Here is a 21055-nt window from a genome sequence, read left to right as displayed (position 1 = left end):
ACATCTTAATGTTTTCAACTTATCAAGTCCAGTAAAACTGTTCCTATTAACATGTAGCATAATATGCAGCTCTTGTAGAATTCCTATACACTATGTGTGTATATAGGAAGGTATGTGTCTCAGTTATTTATGTTAATATTCATATATGTTTATAATAAAATTCAGGAGCATGTATTATAGTCTATAAGGAACGTTTTCCTCATTTAAGCACTCTCTCTTGCCCAGCGTAGTCCTCATAGTGATTTCCAGTTGGGTTTGTATGGTGTTGAATTTATTTTAAAAGCCTTAAAATATTCTGTGTGCAATATAGCTCATCTACTGTAAGACTCTGCCACTAGACTTTCCTGTACTGTGTTACTGGATGCTTGAGATGCATCTGCTCATGTTACAGTTGTTGTAGAACTTTCCTGAGCAGCCAAACCCAAACTATTTCACTTTCCTATCCCAGCCTCTAAAAAGCTGAAGTCCTTTTACAGAAGAGAGGATGATGATCTTCTTTCTTGCTAATTAGAGATCCCACCAAAAATACCCTTTTTGGATTTAATTGTGTCAGATTTGGTGAGAGATGGGTCATACTGCAAGCCTGTCTGTTCACCAAAGATGAACATGTTCTAAACTGGAGCACATGCATCTGTTAGCTCAGGGGAAAATAGAGCTTCAATGTTGATACTGTCTCACAAGGATTTCTGTCACACTTATTTTGCTTGATGAAAATAATTCAGATTTTTTGACAAAGATTGAGATCAGATCAGGTGATCTGTAATGACACTATGTAGAATATAATTCTAGGAAGACATACCAATTTTTGTGCTTTAAAATCCCAGTATCTAGATATAGTGCAAGAGGTAATTCTTGTGTTGCAATTACTTGCAAAGTGCTTAATGTTTTCTGACAAAGGTTGTTTAACGAGAAGTTGCACTGTATAATATGTGTGTCTCTTTTCCAGTTTATTGAGAGAACATTCAATTGATGGCACTGGCTGGGCTCCAACTAGAACATTAAAGGTACTATTTCCTTTTAGATACATACACTGAACTAGATACATCTTTTAAAATACTTTTATAGACTTGGAAAGAGACAGATAATGTGGTTTTCTATAGAAACAACTGAGTTTTTTGTCTTTCAACAAGTGTTGGTGGCAATATTGAAAAAAGTACAGTGCTAACCTGTTCTAGAAATGTTTGCTAGTTTTAGCATAGCTGCACAAATACTGTTTTGTCTGATAAAAGGTTTTGTAGAATGGTATGACTACAGGTGACCCTGAGAAACCATGCTTGGTAAGATTGATCTGCTTTTATTTACTCAGACAACAAATACAAGAGCATGTAGTGAGCAGGACAAACAGTAATCCATAACCCTTGTAGTTTCCATTGTAATGACTTTCCTAATAAACCAATAGCCAGTCCCCATCCCCCCGTGCCCCCCACCCCCCGAGTAGAAGAACTTGGAGAAGTGAAAGGCAAGATGCACTTGGTAGAAACACTATATGGAACAGAATCAGGGTGTAGTTACTGCACAGTCTTGAATTCTGTTTCATCCTGAGTGTTCAAAGGGGGATCAACGCATCTGCACTGAAGTACTGCATAAAGCAAGGCACTCTTGACTGTTTTAGTCACTCCAGTGGGGAACTAACTGCCTATTCCCTTTACCCGTGTCTCAAATGTCATTTTACCCAAGTCACTAAAATGCAAGTGAAGTCTGGCCCCTTTAAAATTGCGGGTAGTGTACCACTCTCATTGCAGAATGACTTCAGAGGTTGGTCCCACCACAGCTCAGCAGTGTTAACGAATTCAGAGTCATGGTGCTTATATGAAATACTCTTAGGGAGATTGCCATAAAGGATATGTGCTTCAGCGCAGTGACTGCTCTTGTCTTGCTATGGGAAGTGGTTGGTTGTCCATTTACTGTTACGTGACCTTGCTGCCAGAAGAGTCTTGCAGAGCACTGAGCAATAATCTCCCTTTTGCTTTTACCAGGAACCCTGCCCGAACTGTTTCTTAAAGAATGCTAGCTACAGTAGGTAGTTAAAGGGTACACATGTCAGATGTTTGTTTCTTTTCAAAAGGCAAACTGAAAATGAGTTTTATCTTATATTTGATTTCCTTTTTGGCACTATGAATGAAATCTGTGACTTTCTTCATCTGTAAAATCTCTTCATGAGCATCTGACTTCTTGGAAAGTGTAGTAGAATCAGTGTGTGTGTTGTTTTGTGGGTTTTCTTGAATGCCCTTTTGTTTTGGTTTTTTCTATCAGCTAGTATGATTTTGGCTTCCCTTGTGTTTCCATTTTCATATTAGGTTAAATCAAGACACTGACTGTGTAGTTAAGTTACAAGGTCAGGGACAGAACCAGTTATTTCGTTCCCGGAGAAAGTTTTTTGAACTACAAGTTTTAAGCTTTAGCAATTAGAAAATTAGTACACCAATACTGCAGCCAGACGAGAATGTACATATATTTTTATCTGCGCTCCTAGCTTTGCTCATGGTATCTTTCTTACAGAGATTAAAATACAGCCACATGTTAAGACCGTGGCTGGGAATAACTGTTGACATTATGTGTGCTTAACTTCCTATCCTCAGTGATGATGGAAGATGTGTGTTAATCTCCTTCATTTTATTCTTGCATCAGTTTGCTAATTGCATGTAATTAATTTCATAGATGAAACATCCTGGAATCTCAAATAACAGGAGACTCAAGTTACTGAATATTATGAAGGGAGGTGACTCTTCCCTTCTACTCTACTCTGGTGGGACCCCACCTGGCGTGCTGCGTCCAGCTCTGGAGTCCCCAACATAGGAAAGACGTGGACCTGTTGGAGTGGGTTCAGAGGAGGGCCACAAAGATGACCAGAGGGCTGGAGCACCTCTCCTCTGAGGAGAGTCTGAAAGAGTTGGCGCTGTTCAGCCTCGAGAAGAGAAGGCTCCAGGGAGAGCTTATAGCAGCCTTCCAGTACCTAAAGGGGGCCTACAGGAGAGCTGGGGAAGGACTTTTTACAAGGGCATGTAGTGATAGGACGAGGGGAAATAGCTTCAAACTGGAAGAGGGCAGGTTTAGATTAGATATTAGGAAGAAATTTTTCACTCTGAGGGTGGTGAGGCACTGGAACAGGTTCCCCAGAGAAGTTGTGGAAGCTCCATCCCTGGAGGTGTTTAAGGCCAGGCTGGATGGGGGTTTGAGCAACCTGGTCTAGTGGGAGGTGTCCCTGCCCATGGCAGAGGGGTTGGAACTCACTGATCTTCAAGGTCCCTTCCAACCGAAACCAGTCTATGATTCTATGATTTTAGGGTGTTTTTACCTTCAGTAAGTTAGATGGGGGGGGAAAAAACGCCACAACCCCAAACAAAAAAACCCAGGAACTTTGTGTATGGGTGTTGAAATGAAAGACTGAGTGAGGGAAAAGGAGATAGCTTAACTTTAAAAAGAAAAAAATAAAATAAAATCTAGCATTCCCCTTGGATTTTGTTTTTTCGCCGTGGGCATTGAAGCACCACAATTACAAGCTCGCATTTTATAGCTTTAAAAAAAACCCACCCCAAATTGCAAAGTTTTCATTCCTTGCTTTTTGTCTTCAGAGTCTCCATTTTAAATAAATGTGCAGTTTCAGTAAGTGTTCTCTAACTTCTCGTTGTTGTCACTTCATGTGATTTGAAGTGTCATCACAAAAAATAAGTACCATGTGGTGGTCCTAACTTCCAAGTTGTGCCTCTGTAGAAACAACGTTGTTACAGTGTGCCTCTAGTACAAAATGAACTTTTTTAAAAAAAAAAAAAAAAAGAGCAGAAATAGCCATTGGAGATGTTGATAAGCTGCAAGCACTATTGCCCAAATGGTGTTTTTGCTTGGGATACGTATTGTACTTACATGGTAACTAGAACCTGGAGTGAGTCTGTTCTTTGTTGAAGATATTCTTCATCCATTCCAAGTGCACTCTTTGAAAGGACTAATCAACACGGGAAAGGAGGGTCTTGGTCAGAGCCACAGTTCCTGACGGCTGCTCTATCAGGTGTTCTTTCAGACCTTTGGCTGACTGTCACCTGTGAAGCTTCATGCATGCCTTCATATGTGTTTTGAAGCTTGATTAGTGTCACAACTGCTTAAATTCCAGGCTACCTGTGCTTTTGAGATGGAAAATTTGGAATTACCCTGGTTTATCATCAGCATGGCCACACAGTTGAGTTACTTGTCAGTGTGCATTAATAGTTGTAGTTGGTACATGTTAACCATATACCACAGAATTGTATGAAACAGTGAGTGACAGGTAGCAAAAAAGAGCCATGAGATGTGACCCAGGTTGCTTTTATCTCTTAACACGCCACCTGCACCCACTAATTCTTTGTTTCCAGTATGCCATGGTGTAGAGAACCTGCTCATCTCCACAAGCAGAACATTGTGTGAATTTGCGCAATAGTGCTAAGGATAGCATCTGGTCTTGGGCAATGATGGACTTGAAAGTCAGTATTTGATCAGTCAGTACTCATCAACAATATGAAGACAGCCTGTTTTTCTGGAGGAGTAAGTACCCACATTTGTCCAATAAAGCACTCTAAGACACTGCTAAAATATTTAATTTGAGAATGGGAATGTACTGTATGTCAGTGACAAAAATTTGTAGATGTTACTGATGCAGCCATTCTGAGTGCATTATAAAAATCATTCAAATTGGTAACACAAAACCTCAAAAACCACATGCACAAGCCAATTCTGTATGCTACTGCATGCATTCATGTCACGTGCTTTAACATTTTCAAGTGCTTAAGTTTTAGAAGTTTTAGATTGTCTCATCTTCTGTATCCTTGTGGTGGCAGCAGAGCTCTTACATGAAAAATCCTTCAAAACGAACTGCTGTGACCTTTTAAACGCTTTCTTTAGTATCAAATGGGTAGAAACCTGAAGAGGCATTTAAATTATGCCTTTTAACTTTCTGAAATAAAAAATAAAATCTCCTAAATACTCTTTAAAAGTTATCTGTTAAAATGTGTTTTTAACAGTGTAGAATGTAGTGTTAACAGTGTAGTTAACAGTGTAGAGAATGCTTAAGGGGATAAAAAAAGCTAATTCAGTTTTACATTCTAGCATTTTGTTGCATTCAGTGTCATCTCATCCATAATTGAATCCTCTTTAAGTTGCTAAGTGTTGAGCATTATCTTTTCTCCACTTTACTTCTCCCTGCTGCTGAACGCATTTTCGTGGACTGCTGTGAACAGCAGTCTGTGTCCTCGTGAAGGCACTAAAGAATGTGCTATTTCTGAATTCCTGTATTAGATGCTTTTAAAATCAGGTTGTGAAGAAAGTTGTGCTTTAACCCTGAAACAGATCATTGGTAGGTTAATGTTTTAAAACAACATATATATACATTTTTTTTTACTCACTGTTGGTACAATTGTAAACATTTTCTTTATCCATAGAAACATTCCCGAATCCTAAATTCTTAGATAATTTCTGGTAGCAGTTTGCTCATGGATTGTGTAAAAACAGGTGCAATGCTTTCTAACTGATCTTTGTGTAAATTTTCACTTCTTTATAGCTAGCTATGAGTTAGAAACAGGAGCTAATTTACCCTTCTGTCTCCATTCTGTTATGTCCTGCATCGGTTTATTGCCTACTACTTTCCTCTCTAAAACAGAGTATTCATAAAGGGAAGAACCACTGAAGTTATTTTGGACCTCTGCTCAGACTGTCTGAGCTCGCTTTTCTCCTGCTTTTAGGTCTGATCAAAACCGAAGCTTTGCAGGTGGGAAGCAAATAGGTGGTTTTAATTCCATTCTGTTCTCAGATTTTTGTCACTGAAGATACTAGCTTTTAAATACCTAGTATGAAATAACACTATTATTGCTCTGATACCCTGCTTCTACCCCCTCAATGATTCCAATTTAAAACTCGAAAGTGCTTCAGCAGCTCCTGTTAGTCCTCAACATGCACTTCCTTGTACCTTATGCGCCATGAGTATCATCTGCCTAGTTAAGGTAGGCCTCCCTCATCTTCATCAGCTTTCTCTCACATGCTTGTTTTCACTTTGCTATAAAATTATCTCGGGTGATTGATTTTAAAAAATAAAGGAAGAAGAGGATCTGTGTATTGTGATTGCCTAATTGGTTCTAAAAGTCAAGCTGTTCCTTCTGCAATTATCTTTAGGAAACTACAACTGGAAATTGGTCAGTGACGGATTTATGAACCATAAAAATAATCGAAGCACACTTGTGCAACTCTGCTGACTGACTCTGCAGGGCTCAGCATAGCAATGCTAAAACCAGTATTTTAAAATGTGTGCTGATGTTCACTGGAATATTTGGTCGTCTGTTTTTTTTTTTAATTTTTTTTTTTGTAACCCCGTTCTGATGGAGCTACAGTGGGTTTCAGATGATTAGAGAACTATTTTCTGTAGGATCTTCATTTTTACTGGTAAGGTGTATATGCATTTCAATTCTTCATTGAGATATATTCAAGAGCTGGTTTTTGTCATTTTTGTGTTACTGCTACAGGAGAGAAAGGAACGACAATGGAAAACATCAAGATAGTTTTAGACTGTAGATATGTAGACAGCTTTTTATACCCACTTAAAGAAAAACAATTTTTTTTCAGGAATTCCCTTCCATAACTTCAGATACTAGGTTAAGACATGTGTCTGTGTTATTAGATAATCTAATCTGAAATGAATTAAGACTCGTTTATGATAAACTATTGCTATTTGGAGTTTATCCATAAGAGGCTTGCTTATTTAATTAGCATTTAGTACTAAATGGGGAAATATGCCTTATTTGTTGCCTTGGTTCTGCTGTTGTCTTCAGACAGTAAGATTACTTGAAATCATGCAAATGTCAAACTGTAATCTCTTAAAGAAAAAAATCAGAGGGTCTTGACTTAATTTTTCTAGTTATGTTTAAGTATAAACCCGGGTGTTTTTTAAAAAACTTCAATATAAGCACAAAACTTTCATTGTCGTCTTAATGAAAACAAGTAGTCTGCTGTCAAAATTAAATGTAATTAGCATGGAGGAATATTTTAAACAGACTATAACTGTTGCTGTCTTCAGGATGAAGGGAAAAAAGCAAACCTGTATGTTCTGCGTTGTTCTCATTAATTCTTGCTGCTGATACAATTTTTTTTCTCAGCCAGCATTATGGTAACATTGTTCTGCTATTGAATTATTCAAATCCTATTTTGGAGTGGGTCTTTGTCCTGTATGCAGAAGTGTCAAAGCCTGCGCTTGTAAAAGCTGCCTTTCTGGATGGAATATATTTGTCCCCCATGCTGGTAAAGGAAAAGAGGAGAAAGTCATCAAAAGAAGGCTAAAGGCTTCATGGCAGTGGCAAGGAGCACAAATGCCAGCACTTACTGTGCAGGAAGAGAAATTACTGGGAAGTCAAGCATAGCTTAGCAAAGAGATTCTTGATCTTATATATGAATTTTACATCCATCTCCTGGTATCTTCTTGGTCATCATCACCGAAGTTACAAAACTGAGCACGTGAGAGATTGTATGCATGATCTCAAGGGGTAGATGGACTCCTGTCAAAGTGTCTGCTGCCTCCTGGTATAGATCAGTGTAGAGCCTCTGAGCACTGGGGGGAACAAATTGCCCAATTTGTTCAATTGGTCAATGCATATGGGTTTCAAATACTGCATTAAGCAGAATACCTGCTTATTCAGGCGGTGTGCCTTCATCTGTCTTCTCTGGTATCATACAGGAACTGAGTCAGGTGGATGTTGTTTCAGGCATTGTGTTCATCCTCCCATACACTGTTGCCCACTTAAGACTTTTTGCATCACCTTATTCCTCCTTGTGCCATTTCCAAGAGGCATGGTGGTGCCTGTCACCCAAGACTGATCCCTAACTGGAGAAGTGTTTGGCACAGTGGGAGGGAAGGAGAGGGGTGACCTTAATTCTGTGCCATTCCAGAAGGACACCCTGAATTAACTGGCACCCAGGCATGTGGGTTTTCTTTGTCTGAGGAGCAAGACATATGGAGTAACTTTCTAGGAGTCCTCAGCTCCTCAACTGTGCTGTGTTTGCCTGGCTGTAGCTTTTATGGGTGACTTTCTTGCTGAAACACTGTTCAGAGGACTGTGTCTGCTTACCTCTCAATACTCCCTCCCTCCCTTGCATGCAGAGAGCACTTAGAGGTCCAGCTCTGTGTGTTGATCTCATGGAGGCTCCTAGGACCACATAGCACAATGTCTCCTGCTGCCAACATCTTTATTCTTTCCCCCACTCAGCAAAGTGGGTAACAAAATAAAACATATGCTTGCAAGTAGATAGCTTTAGGGAAAGGCCACCACAGCAGGAGGGAGCTATACCTGTAGCTTAACAGAAACAGGTCAGTGCAAGTGTTTAGTCCTATCCTTTATTTCCTGAAGACTTACTCTTTATTTGCTGTGAAAGGGTGTGAGATGAGCATTGTGGGTCTTGGTCAAAGGAACCTGTGAAGGAGAGAAAAGCAAGCCTGTTGGCCGTTGCCTGTCCCTGAAGGTGTGGGCACTGATCTGCTGCAAACTGCTTTATGTCACAAATAATGTGAACTCTTCCAAAGCTCCACTCTGTTCTTGCCAGCGCAGCAGGAGCAGAACCCACAATGCTGCTGCACAAAGTGCTGCTGCTGAAGAGAGCAAGGCTGTTCTCGCACTCTCTCTCTCTCACACATACATACGTATGTGTATATGTAATCTTTCTAACTTGTTTCTAGTGAAAGACTTACTCTTTGGCCACACTAAAGGTGCATACAGAAAAGTGGTGTGCTTTTGAAGTCAGAAGTGGGAGAAATGCAAGGGGGTTGCTGATGCTAGCTGGGATGAAGAGCAGGCTGATGGCGTATCCCTGTATGTGTCCTTGAAGGGATTTTCTGCAGGATAGGAGAAATATGCTTAAGGTTTCCTCCAGATTCTCCTGTGTAGTGACCTCAGGGCACAGATAACTAATGAGCAAGGCGCTTTATCATGCACTCCCAACTCAGGTCTCTTTCAGATCCTCTGTAATGAGGTGTTTGTGTCACGCTCCCTAAACCCCTGCAGTTGTCCTGAGGCTTGAGAGCAAGATCTTCCTCTTTCATCTACTGTGATGATGTCCTCTGATTTTCCTGATCCTTCTTGGCAGTCATGAGATCACCCACTACCTGTTACTGCCACTGGGGCCTGGTGCTCCAAAAGCTCTGGACCCTGTTGCAACTCAGATTTATGGTATCCCTTTCTCAGGGCCTAAGTTGCATGCCACCTTGTATTTTCTGGCATACTGAAGGGGATGTCAGCATTGCGGAAGACAGCTCAAGGGAAGCAGTGAAACACAAGGGGTTAAATACAGAAGAAACAGTAATTTAGCAAGAGGGTAGGGAGGGGCAGCAGAAGGTAGAGGCAGGTACAGAAGAGAGAATTTTTGAACCAGTGGATGGGTAGATGAGGAAGGACAAGAGAGTCACAACCATTTGAGAACTGTTGGTTGTCAGCAAACATGAAAGGACGTGAACTGTTTGTCTTTTCCCATAATGTAAGAAGTACCATCATGGTTTCAGCTGGGATAGAGTTGACTTTCTTACTAGCAGCTGGTATAGTGCTATGTTTTGGATTTGGGATGGGAAATAGTGTTGATAGCACACTGGTGGTTTTGGGTGTTGCTAAGCAGTCAAGGCCTGTTCTGCTCCTCATGTCACCCCACCAGCAAGTAGGCTGGGAGTACACAGAAAGTTGGGAGGAGAAACAGCTGGGACAGCTGACCCCAACTGACCAAAGGGATAATCCATACCGTATGACATCAGGCTCAGTATATAAAGCGGGGGAAGAAGGAGGAAGTGCAAAAGACTTATATTCTAAAATAACTTTGCTCTCTAAAGTGCTTAAAATGTCTGTTGTTAGTACTTTTATTTCTTTGCCTTTCTTCTCCGCCTCTAAAAATTGAATAAGCTGCAGACAAAAAACCCCAGCATTTAGCACAGAGAAGTTATAAGCCGCTGAATCCAATCTTCTATGTAGATCTGACATTATTCTATTTTTCTTAAAATAAGCCTTAGGAAGTTTTTCTGCAGGGATATATTGTGCTGTATTTTGATTTTCTGAATCAGCTTTATCAGTTCTGTAAGAAGTGATTTTTTTTATTATTTTTATTTTTTCCCCTCTGCACATGTCCAGGCTTGTGAAAATACTTATATTAAGCAATGTCTTGCAATAATCTTTGCTTCATAAAAGATTTGCAAAAATTTTTCTTTTTCTCTCTCTAAGGGCTACAACAAAGCCTAATTCTTGTTTTAAAAACAGTAGCTGCTATTACTAGCATGTTTTTAAAGACTGATTCAGTAGAACACAGGAGTACATCAGTAAGTCTGATGCTTGTTTTCCCCAAATTGTTGAATATGCAATCTGTGTCAACTTTAATCAATTGAGTAGAGTGGTCTCCGGAGGGCGATTGCTTTAGTGTTCGTAATCACTGTAGTGTAGTTCATTAAGAAGCCATCACAGAATTCCCCTGGGAACAATTTATAAAAGATTATCTGCTTGCTCTGAAGTAACCTTGGGGACAAATGTCAAGGAGTCAGTAACAAAAGTAAGGGATTTTAGATGAGTGCTCCTGCATACTTGGCAATTCACAACCCTCTTAGTCTGGGAGAAGAACAGACTATAATTGTTCCTGTTTTCTTCCCTCTAGTATATTTGAGCACAGAAGAAATCGTTTTCCAGCCTTCCTCCTTTTTTTTGTGTTTGCTAACTGGAGCAGTTCATGCCATTTAAATTACCCAAAGCCCTCTAAATAAGCTACTGTTGTGTTTGGGTGGGAAGCATGAGCTGGGATTGCAGGCACATGGGAATTGAGATGGCCTTTGTGGTTGATTAAAGAAAGCTGACATTCTCTTCATCACCTTATTCCAGGTGGAAACAGTTTTACCTGCTGCAGGAATTCTGCAAGATAGTGTAGCAGTGTTACATGCAGTATTAGAGAGAAGTAGGACAGGGAGAGGAAATGTAAAAGAGAACATCTTATTTGGGAGAAGACTGTTTAGGAGGGAAGCAGTTTTTTGGTAAGCTAAAAAGTGCTTACCATCTCTGGTATGAAAACATACCTTTTTTTTTTTTTTTTTTTACCCCCTCTTGGACGAGTGATAGGTCTTGTGCAGTCAGTTACATTGCAGTGGTTGCAAACAGGCAGTTAGTCCATGGGGAGAAATCAGAGATGTTTGTGGAGGTGTGTTGAGGGGGCAGAAGGAGAAGCCCAACAGAGCCTGGGGAAGGTGGGGCTGGGTGGGATGAAGGATGCTTGGTTTTCAAGGCTGCAATGAAGAGAGAAAGAAGCCTTGTTTGTAAGAGGTTATCGAAGAAGGTGAATGAAAATGAAAAAGCATCTTGAGCTGGTGTGTAGGCAGACAGGACAGCAGAGAGCTGCCCCAGGAGACAGCCATGCAGCGGTCTGATGTTAAGTATGCTGATTTTTTAAGCCCTTTTGCAAACTGTGATGTATGATGTACAAAGCTTGGCACTTGTTTTATTGCAATTACTGCTTCAGTTTGGAAAAAACAAAAAAAAAAACCCAACAACCCCCCCCAAACAAACAAACAAACAAACAACCCACAAAAAAACCCAAAAAACCAACCAAACAAAAAAAAAAACCCAAAACCAAACAAACCCCCCCCCCAAAACTCCATCTGCTTGTATAAATGACTATGACTGCTGCTCGTTTCATTGATCTGAATGGGTTAAATTGTTTGTATGTTAAAAAATGGCTTAGCAATGAGCTTTAATTTAATCAGTCTATTAGATCAGAAATGCTCCTTGGATCTCTAAAGAAGTTTCTTTGATTGGAAGTTCATTAACAGCTTTTGTCTGGCTTGTTCTCAAATTAATGTATTAAATATACTTTGCCTGTTAAAGGAAAATCTTAATTTACAATTTACGTGTTTACGCTCTCTTCAGAAGAAGTGCTGTGTGGTTGTATTTCTAAACCTCGGCAAGCATAGCTAAATGCTTGTCTGTTATATGGTTTCAATGGCACTGCTTTTGTGAAGTTGTTGTGAGAACTGTCACTTGGGAAGATTTGTTCACTAACTGAATTAGGACCTCCTACAAATGCAACACTTTGAGACTCTCTAGCCTCAGGAGAGGCTATTTCAAAAGCTGTATTTAGTATTTTGATTCATTGCTCTTGAACTTTAAACATTGCTGCAATGGCAGATGTTTTTCCTCATTTGGCAAGCCATAAATAAATCTGTGGGTAGGGGTTTAATGTAATTTTCACTCAAATGCAACACAAATACTCAAGAATGAAAAGGGGTGATTATAAAGGGTTATTTATAACAGTCTGTTGATCTTCTGACTTGCTTGTGTTGACTTCCCATGCTTGAGCTCAAAATAGTGACAGTGCTGAGCAGCAGAGCATATTTCTTTCATTATTGCATCTTCCACTATGGATTTAACCAGGTACTGGTCTTTAGTTCAAGTATGATACTTGAATCTTCTGAACTAACATAGTAGAGGGGAATTAAAAACACTTGCTTATCTGAGACCTGCAGTTGGCTTGCAAAGGCATCTAACCTTGTGGGTGATGTCTGTGCTGCTGCAAAGCCTCTGGGAGACCAGGGTGACAGAGAGAGGGCCTGCCTGGATACAGCTGGAGCAGAAACCAGTGAAAGAGGTTTGGGGAATTCTGCAGCCTTTTCTGTGGGGTCCACCCCAAGCAGAGTGTGCTGCTTCATTCCGAAAAGCACAAGAGGTCCTCAGGTTTGCTCTGAGGTTACTGCTCAGTAGTGGGTGTACTTGTACCCTGTAACTTTGATGTTAGGCATGTAGAAGAAAGTAGACAAAACAGAGGTATTGTAAAGGAAATGGGCTTGTCAGGTATTCACCATGAGAACAGACAGATCCCTGTGTCTGATTCTCCTTTTGCAAGTAGATTCTCCAATTGAAGTGGAGCAGCATAAAGGTGTGCATTATTAACATTTTAAGGCGACATCTGCCCTGCTCCTACGTGTGAAGATAACCTTTAAAAGTTCTTGCACATAGGGTTAACTTTCTGCTTTCAGAGTACTTAAGCCAGAAGTTCAGTAAATGTTTGAAGCCGAGGATGATGCTTTATTACATTAAAAGAAAACTGAAGTTTTTGAACTCTGAAATCTGACAGGGTCTGTTCTTCAGTGGCTTGTGAATCCTTTTAGTTCTTTCAGCAGGAAAATGTGAAGCAAGCGTTCCGGCAAGTGCTTATCTGCATGCAGCAAGCAGCTCTGCTGAAGTCAGTAATGCAAAGTGATTATTTTTTCAATGCAACAGTGTCAAGTTTTTCAAATATGAAATACTTGCTTCACTTGTGCTCATCAGTTCCATCCCACTTCCCTTTCTCAATATCATAGATTTAAATCCAGGTTAGCCTCAAAACTCATTACGAAAAAGTGTTGCCCTCTGGTAGTAATTCAGCATTATTTTTCATGAAGCTGTGCAAGGGTATAAAATGAATCCAGCAAATCATAAAACTTGAATAGGTAGAAACAGATCAGAAATGATATTAAGAAATTCACACAAGTTATTCAGTAATAATAATAATCCTTTTATGCTTTTTGGTGTCTAGAATGGCTATAAAAATGTACAGTGCTCTGAAAACTCACAGCCTTACAGAGGTTTTTGATGGGTTTTTGTGGTTTGGTTGGTTTTGGGTTTTTTTTTTTTGATAGAACTCTGTGCAAATCCAGCTTGAATTAAATAATGGGTTAAGCGTCTCAAAGTCTTAAAACCAGGGTTCAGCAAATAAGAATTTAGGAGCAATTTAGGTAAACTTCAAAAGGGGGTGTTTATGGAATGAGAAAATAATTTGATATGATTTACATTTCTGGTTTGAGTTGCAACCTTTACTTGTGTAAGGTAGAGCTTGTCACTGCTTGTATTGGAGCAGAAGCTGTTTTGTCTGGAGAGACAATCTGCAAGCGTCTTGGTGGGGAGGCTCTGGGAGACCAGAGGCTTTAGCACACTATTAAATGTAAAGAGAAGGTGAGGATTTCAGAATCAATGTGATTGAGTTGGTCTTTTGTTTATTTCTTTTTAGCCACGCTGGTAAGTGGTTGAACAGTTTGCAACCTGTGAATGCCGTTGCGGTGTTCAGGCAGGACTTGGAAATGGACAGACCCCAGTGCGCTAGTGTGAGCTCCTCATACTTCTTTAGGATGTTTTTTTTAACACTCGATATAGTAATTCTGTAGCTACAGTCTGCTGTCACATGGTGTAGATGAAAGATAACCCTTAAAAAGTTTGTTTATTGCTGCTTGTTCAAGTGGAATAGAGCAAATTACCATGCTTTAGTCAGGTCCCATTATCAAAGGTTATGGGAAATACATAGTGGGTTAAAATCAGATGCAAGAAATTCTTAACACCCGCAAGACATTCACTCTGCCTCCCTGAAGGACAATACAGCCTTTGAGGGCAGCAGTGTACGGGGCTCCTGACCTTCAGGGGTCAGAGCATCTGCTGGGGCAGAGTGGCTGGCTGGAGACAGAGACACTCTCAGCTGTCCCTGGTTACACACCCTGCATCAGTCAGTCCTCAGGAGATGCAGGAGAGTGAAGTGGAGGTGGAGACCTTCATGCCTGTTCCTACTCTTCAGGCTCTCCACACCACCGAAATCCTCCTTTAATCGGTGACTTTGGCTTGTTTTTTCTCTAGCACCACTGCAGTTTATCTCTGGGATTGTTTAGTACAGGTTTCCTTAATAATCTCTGCTACGCCCTGTTTCTGTGACAGTAGTTGTAGTTGAACAAGCAGCACAAGATTGAAATAAAGGATAAAATGATGGCTTTCCTCCATTATTTGAAATAGTTCATTTTCTCATATTTATCAAGGAACTGACAGTATGGTCGTTTGGGAGTGGGGATGACTGCTCAGCAGTGTGGTCTTAAAATGTACGGATAACTATAATTCTTAAGTGTCTCGGGTATGTCCTTTTTTGCAGTTTATGCATCTGTGCTGCCACTGAAGTTGATGAGTACATTTGAAAGAGTTGCTGTCTTTGCCACACCTGATGATTTCAGAAGCTCCATTAGGAGAAGATGCTGAAACTGAAAACACTGTCTGACAATATCAGATTTGCTGTGCAGATTCATGTTATTAAAGGCAGATAAACTGAGTATGTTGGTTGTGCAAGATCAGAGGAAAACTGGATCGTGAGGGGCTGTTGTCCAGATAATGCTGACATCGTGTCTTTTTCATTAGGGCATAATTGGAGAGCGTTCTTAAGGGATATGGATTTCTGTGATCCACCACAGTTGGCAGAGGGCCCAGAACAGGAAACAAGCTGGAATATGCTTGTTTATAGAAGTTCTTTGCTGTGGATAGGAAGTTTTTACTTTGAGGCTTTATCTTTATTGTGAAAGATATATTTTAGCCATGAAACGATTAATGTGCAGCATTTGTCCCGCTACTGGAAATTGGGCAGTGTGACTTTCTTGGGTAGGCAGTCAAGTGCTAGCAGGCTGTGAGGGCAGGAGGTGCAATGCTGATCTTACTTAATTGTCTAGTAGGTGTGAGCTCCAGTGCCCAGACTTCACTGGGATTTTGCAGTAGGGTAGCTTAGTTATGCTGCTACTAAAGAAGATAGTCTTTCTTCTAGGTAGAAAAGCTGAGCCTCAGAGTTGGTGGTAGGTGATGCTTTTAAGTCTCTTCTTGTAATATTTGGATCTTGTGTATCTCCTTACTCTCTGAAGGTTGTAACTGAGGATGTGGGCTCTTGGGTCAGTGCTAGCGGAACCCTTTTGGAGATGCCCACCCCAAAATAAGCTGTGTTTGATTACACCGTTTGGAGGCAGATTACCCTGAAGCTTCCTGTTTGCACAAATTGCAAATCATCTATATTCAGCTGTGTTTAAATAGATACTTAAAGGCAGTAAAATGATTTGAGACGCATGCTCATATAAGAATGATATTTCTCCATACTCACAGAAGACCGAAATCTCTTTTCTCTAATATTTTGCTGCAAATATTTGTCTGACACCATTTTAATTTCTTAAGAATGTATTGCTGATTTAAGTTTTATATCCACCCTTTGAACTAAGCAATGCAGTCAGTTGGTGGCTTATACTAAGGTATTATTCCTATCCTCGATCAGAAAAACAACAGGAGGTCTTCCTGTGCTCCTATACACACAGGAAGACCTGAAGTTGTATTTGAATATGCAGTATTTATTTTTTGGTGACTTCTAAATATCAAGCATCCATGAAATGAGAAATCTTTTTCGATACTTTGATTTAAATTAGTAAAACATCACCCTTAATCTAGATTTGATTAACAGTAATTTCATGGATTAATAGATAAATAAAGTATGTGAATGTGTTCAAAACACCTGAAATGCATGCCTAACTGATTGTGCTTTTCCTTTGCAGGATGTTGTCTGGGGGTTAAACTCTTTATTTACTGTAAGTAAATTAATATTTTACTTATCCACTTTCCTTTTTCCTGCCTGGTTTGGTTTCAGCATCACCTAATGCGAACCCCGTCTGTTGCCTCTTAAATTTAAGGTCATTATTTGCTTTGGCAAATTATTTGCTTCAGTGGGTGTTGTACAAGTATGAAATCAGTTTGTGCTTTTGTTTGTATAACTGCAAGACTCATACAGACGGTCTGATATGTGAGGTTTTCTGTACGTTGTTTTTACTTTTGGCTATGAATCTATTAGGGATGTTTTGGTAATAAGTTACTTGGGATCTTCCACACAGAATGAAGTTCCTTCTGCTAGTTTGCATGAAATAGAAATTTATGTTGCTCTGAGCAGGAATTGTGTTGGTGTTAATTAAGGGAATTAATGACAGCCCTGCAGTCTCATTCCTGTTTTGAACACTTATATTCCTGTTCAAGGGCCTTGGTACCCAGCTGCAGAATTTGCATAAACCCCAACTTGTTACAGAAATGATATGATTTTGTTCAGGGTCCCGGTTTCCCCCTTTTCCTTAGATTGACAGGAGCTAGAAACTTGTGCCTTGTAATAACAGGAGCAACTTGAAAATGGAGGAGAGGGCAGAAAGCTGCAAGAGGCAGGCAGGATGCAACAGCTGGTTTTGCCCAAAAAGCTGAGAGAGGCTAAGCCTTTACTGTACAAAAGCTGCCTTTTTTTAGGGAGTCCAGGATTATGGTCCCCTTCCACAGCCATTGCTGTGGAAGGTCAGACAAAGCAAAGAAAGGCACTAATTGGTCATCACGTTTATCATTGACTCTGGAGAGAACTACCCGAGCCACTCCCAGGTATACAGAGGAGGCTGTGAAAAGCTTTGGATGAGGAGCATCGTGGTAGGCTTTGCTAGCCCCAGCCTGTTTTTGGAGACAGGAATTCCTTCCACCGCTGCCTGTAGGAAGAGGGGCAGAGCAGTGACTGTGCTCACAGCACTATCAGCAGGATCATGGTGTGTTTCTAAAACCTCTAGCATAGACTATAGTCAGTGACTGGCTACAATCTCCTAAGCTTTCCTGGCATCCAAAGGCTTGATTTGTTTCGACAACTTCTTTCGTAAATTGATTTAGAAGATTGGAGAGCATTTGCCTTTTCAACAAAGAGTAATTGCATTTCACAGTTAGTCTCCCACTGCATGCTAAATAACTGGAAGAAAGTGAAATCCACTGGAGGTATAAAGAAGTGCCTTCAGAGGCAGAACTGCACGTAAAAATAATCTGTTGGGCAAACAGCTGCAAAGAGCGATGGTCACACATTGGAGACTGCAGGGATTTGTCATGGCTGGTAAGAGCTGTGCTTCCCAGCTTGCCTCTTAGATTTCCCTCACTGAGTGTTTTATAAATAATTAGGCTTTGAAAAGCTGGCACTGGCTTGTACTGGTCTTGCAGATTCTTTGGGGGTTTTCTTGAAGAAAGTAAGTGAAAGTAAGGTGGATTGGTGTCCTGGTTTGAATGAAATGGGAGGTTTGCTGCTTGAAAATGAGTCGGAGAGTGACACGAGCCTTTCACACTCATGAAATGATAGCATTTCACTGCTGTCACAGGCTAACCTCAAATGGGGGAAAGTGATCTGGGCTGCAGGCAGAATAGGGGGCTTTGTGATTCAATGTCGTGGGGTTTTTTTATGATGACTCCCCTTTTATCAGCATCTTAGTTCCCTTTGGTTTTAACCCTAGACCCTTTCTCCTTCCAAAGTTGATATTTATTGAGGTAAAACTGACAAACCTGAGATTTATTTTGACTGTTTCTGCTCCCTGCCTCCATGTGCCCTTTGCTCTTGGTCTTTGCACTCTCTTTTCTCTGGGCCCTGTTTTTCCCATTGCACTAAAACCTTCCTCTCTGTCAGGCTCCAGTTATGTAGTTTCTTCTCAGAGGGAATGAGATTACTTGGCTATTGGAGATGGTATTAAGGAAACTCTTCCTGCTTTATCACCCCGCTGTTTGCAGGTCTGAACTCTTTTGTTTGTTTGTTTACTTTACCCTTGGAAAAAAAATCAACAGGAATTGTGCCTTCTGAAACTTTGAATGTTCCTTCAAAATTTGATTTAAAACCATCTCAGTATTCAAATAGAAATGCATCACTGCCGGAGAGAAGTGTCATGGGACGTTGTGTGGTATGCCACCAGAGGAGGTTGAAAGCCTTGCTGCTGTTGTCCTTTAGTTGACTTGTGATTTGGTGTGCAATTGTCAAACTCATTTCCATCTACCTTTGGCAGGCATACCTATCAAGGTAGTGAGAAAATGGCACTACAGTTGCTGATTTTGTTTGCTTTGTTTCGTTATCTTGTTCAGTAGGGCTTTCAATTCCTTGTATAATGCAGTGAGAGGGGAACTCTATAATGTTATCTGTTTCCTTTCCAGGATCTTTTGAATTTTGACGATCCTTTGAATATTGAGGCTGCAGAGCATCATTTGCGTGACAAGGTGAGTCAGCGGTTTATTTAAAGCATGTTGCTCCTAAAGAACTACACATACTGTACTTGTTGATTCCCAGTGAGTCCTTTTAAAGCATCCGAGCTGGTACTTCAGGCAGTCGAGTGACGAGTGACTCATTGTATCAGCAACCAGTTATTCAAACAATGTGTTTTGTCTGGGAAGGTAAACTCTACACAGTAGTGTTACTCACCATATGCTAGAATTGTTGACCATAATGTAGTCATGTCCCCAAAATAGAGGATCTTTTCCTTCTTTTTTTTCTGAGATTTTCCCTGAAGTTGTACGTGTTCTGTGCAGCAAATGATAGTGAATTGATTTGATGCAGTTATGTGAGTAGCCTTTACCTTAAAAGGCCCGCAGAAAGATCTCATCCTTCTCTGTCTCTTTCAAAATGCAACTTTTTTTCCTTACAACTGTTACATATTGCCTGCTTTTATTAAGCCAGGAGAAATCTGGGCACGTTTGAAAGACAGGAGCGGAAACAATTTTCTTTTTACTGATCCTATTTGTTCTGTATGTATTATAGACTGGGCAAAGCAAAGCATGGTATTGATTAGTGGCCTGATGAACATCTGTGAGATGTACCTCTCAACTGAAATTGAGCACGAAGGTAGAGGTGAACAAAGTACTAACTTCCCCCTTGTATGGATCTCTGAAGTTATGTCACGTTACATTATATAGATGCATACCTCAAGAATATAAAAGTTACACTTAGCATGTTCAAGATCTCTTGTTTTAATTAAACTCTTCTAATACTTTTGTTAAGTTAACCTTAAGGACTGAAGAAAGTTTCCAGGTAAACGTTGATTTGAAGGGTTCATGGAAAATGCCAAGTCAGGCAGTGCACCTAATTTATCTCATTTTTTTTAGAGGAAACATCAGGATTGCAAGTTAGTTTTTCTAGCGATTTTCTGGTTTAATGAGATCTTGTAGCTATTCTGCTATTTGTCAGTGTTTGCAGGGCTGGGACAAGACTGTAAGCCTAAGATGAGGAAAAATTTAGTAGACACCTACTCTGGAAGAGTTTTTTTAGTGGTTTTGTTACATCATTTTGGCAAAGAGTACCAGCAAGCCTTCCAAGCCATAAAACACTGAAAGTAGTCACAGAGGGGATACAGCTGGAGAAACAAAACCAGCATAGTAAAGGTGGCAGGCTGAATCATTTTCTTTGTTTGCATTTTTAGACTGAATTATTCTCTACTGTCTTGCCAGGGAAATTTGTAGCTCTTTTGGAAAGGTGAGGCTACACACTTATTTCTGAGTGTCAAATTTGGCACTTGATTTCTTCTCACTGCCAGAGGGAAAGCTGCTTGTCTGGTGTCTGGGTAGGTTTTTGTAAGGAGAGATGCTGCCATAGTGCTAGTACAGTCTTTTGTCAGATGTACTGAGGCTGTGGTAGGTGAGCGTTACCAGTGCTTCGAGTAAATTGTGAGACCTCAGACCAGCCAGCCAGTAACATCCTTTTCCCAGAGTGATGAAATGCTAAGAAATTGCTGTCCTGTATCTCTCAACATCATTCAGAAATTGGAAATCTTGGGAATCCACACAAAGGAAGAATGTTACCTGCTTTTAAAAGCACACCTCCCTCAAAAACGGAGAGGTGAGCACTCAAAATACATACTGCTACGCTAATAGCATGGAAGTTTTGAGTTGGTTTGTTGGGTTTTTTTTCGTTTGTTTTTTTTTTTTCCCTCAGATAAAAGCAGCTGTGGGAGAAATGAAAGGGAAATTGAGTGGGTTTTTTGACAGTCTCCTAAAATAAAAATATTTTTAGAACAATTTTTTTTTTTATTTAGTAAACTCTAAGTAGTCTACACAGGTATCTGTAAAATTCATGTTCTGCCATGTTAGCTTATCGTAATTTAGTTCAGGTATTTCATTGATAGTGACAGCACCAGGTAGTGCTGGATTTTCCATAGTTTCCATAGTTTCTGTCTTACAGAAACATCAAGACAAAACCAGTAATGCTTGTCTGGAGAGAATATGTAAGGGAGAGAAATGGCTGCTTTTACAATTAGCCTCAAAGGACACAATTGCAGTGTGAGTTAATTTTTGTCTCTCCCAGGCATAGATGTCATGTAGCATATAAGCACTTCGTTGTGAAGTGAAACTGCTGCGGTCCTGTCCTGTCTCTTAAGAAAATACTTTCACTGTGTGATATGATTAATATGAGAATGCTAATGAATTTTCCCTGAGACATTTTTGTGCAATACAATTATACAAATAATGTA

The 21055-nt window shown here is 40.2% G+C and overlaps 1 protein-coding gene across 1 annotated transcript in view; it reads left to right on the top strand.

The window, feature by feature from the left end:
* UBE2F (ubiquitin-conjugating enzyme E2F (putative)) overlaps positions 1–21055 on the top strand; it is an 86111-nt gene that overhangs the window by 35303 nt on the left and 29753 nt on the right. Inside the window, exons 6-8 of the mRNA XM_009887565.1 lie at positions 947–1004; positions 16328–16360; positions 18750–18812. Of these exons, the coding sequence (XP_009885867.1) occupies positions 947–1004; positions 16328–16360; positions 18750–18812 (154 nt within the window). The remainder of the gene's footprint in view (positions 1–946; positions 1005–16327; positions 16361–18749; positions 18813–21055) is intronic.

This window comes from Charadrius vociferus, unplaced genomic scaffold (assembly GCF_000708025.1).
Source record: "Charadrius vociferus isolate BGI_N301 unplaced genomic scaffold, ASM70802v2 scaffold136, whole genome shotgun sequence".
Lineage (NCBI taxonomy): Eukaryota > Metazoa > Chordata > Aves > Charadriiformes > Charadriidae > Charadrius > Charadrius vociferus.
This window is presented reverse-complemented; position numbering and strand designations above follow the sequence as displayed.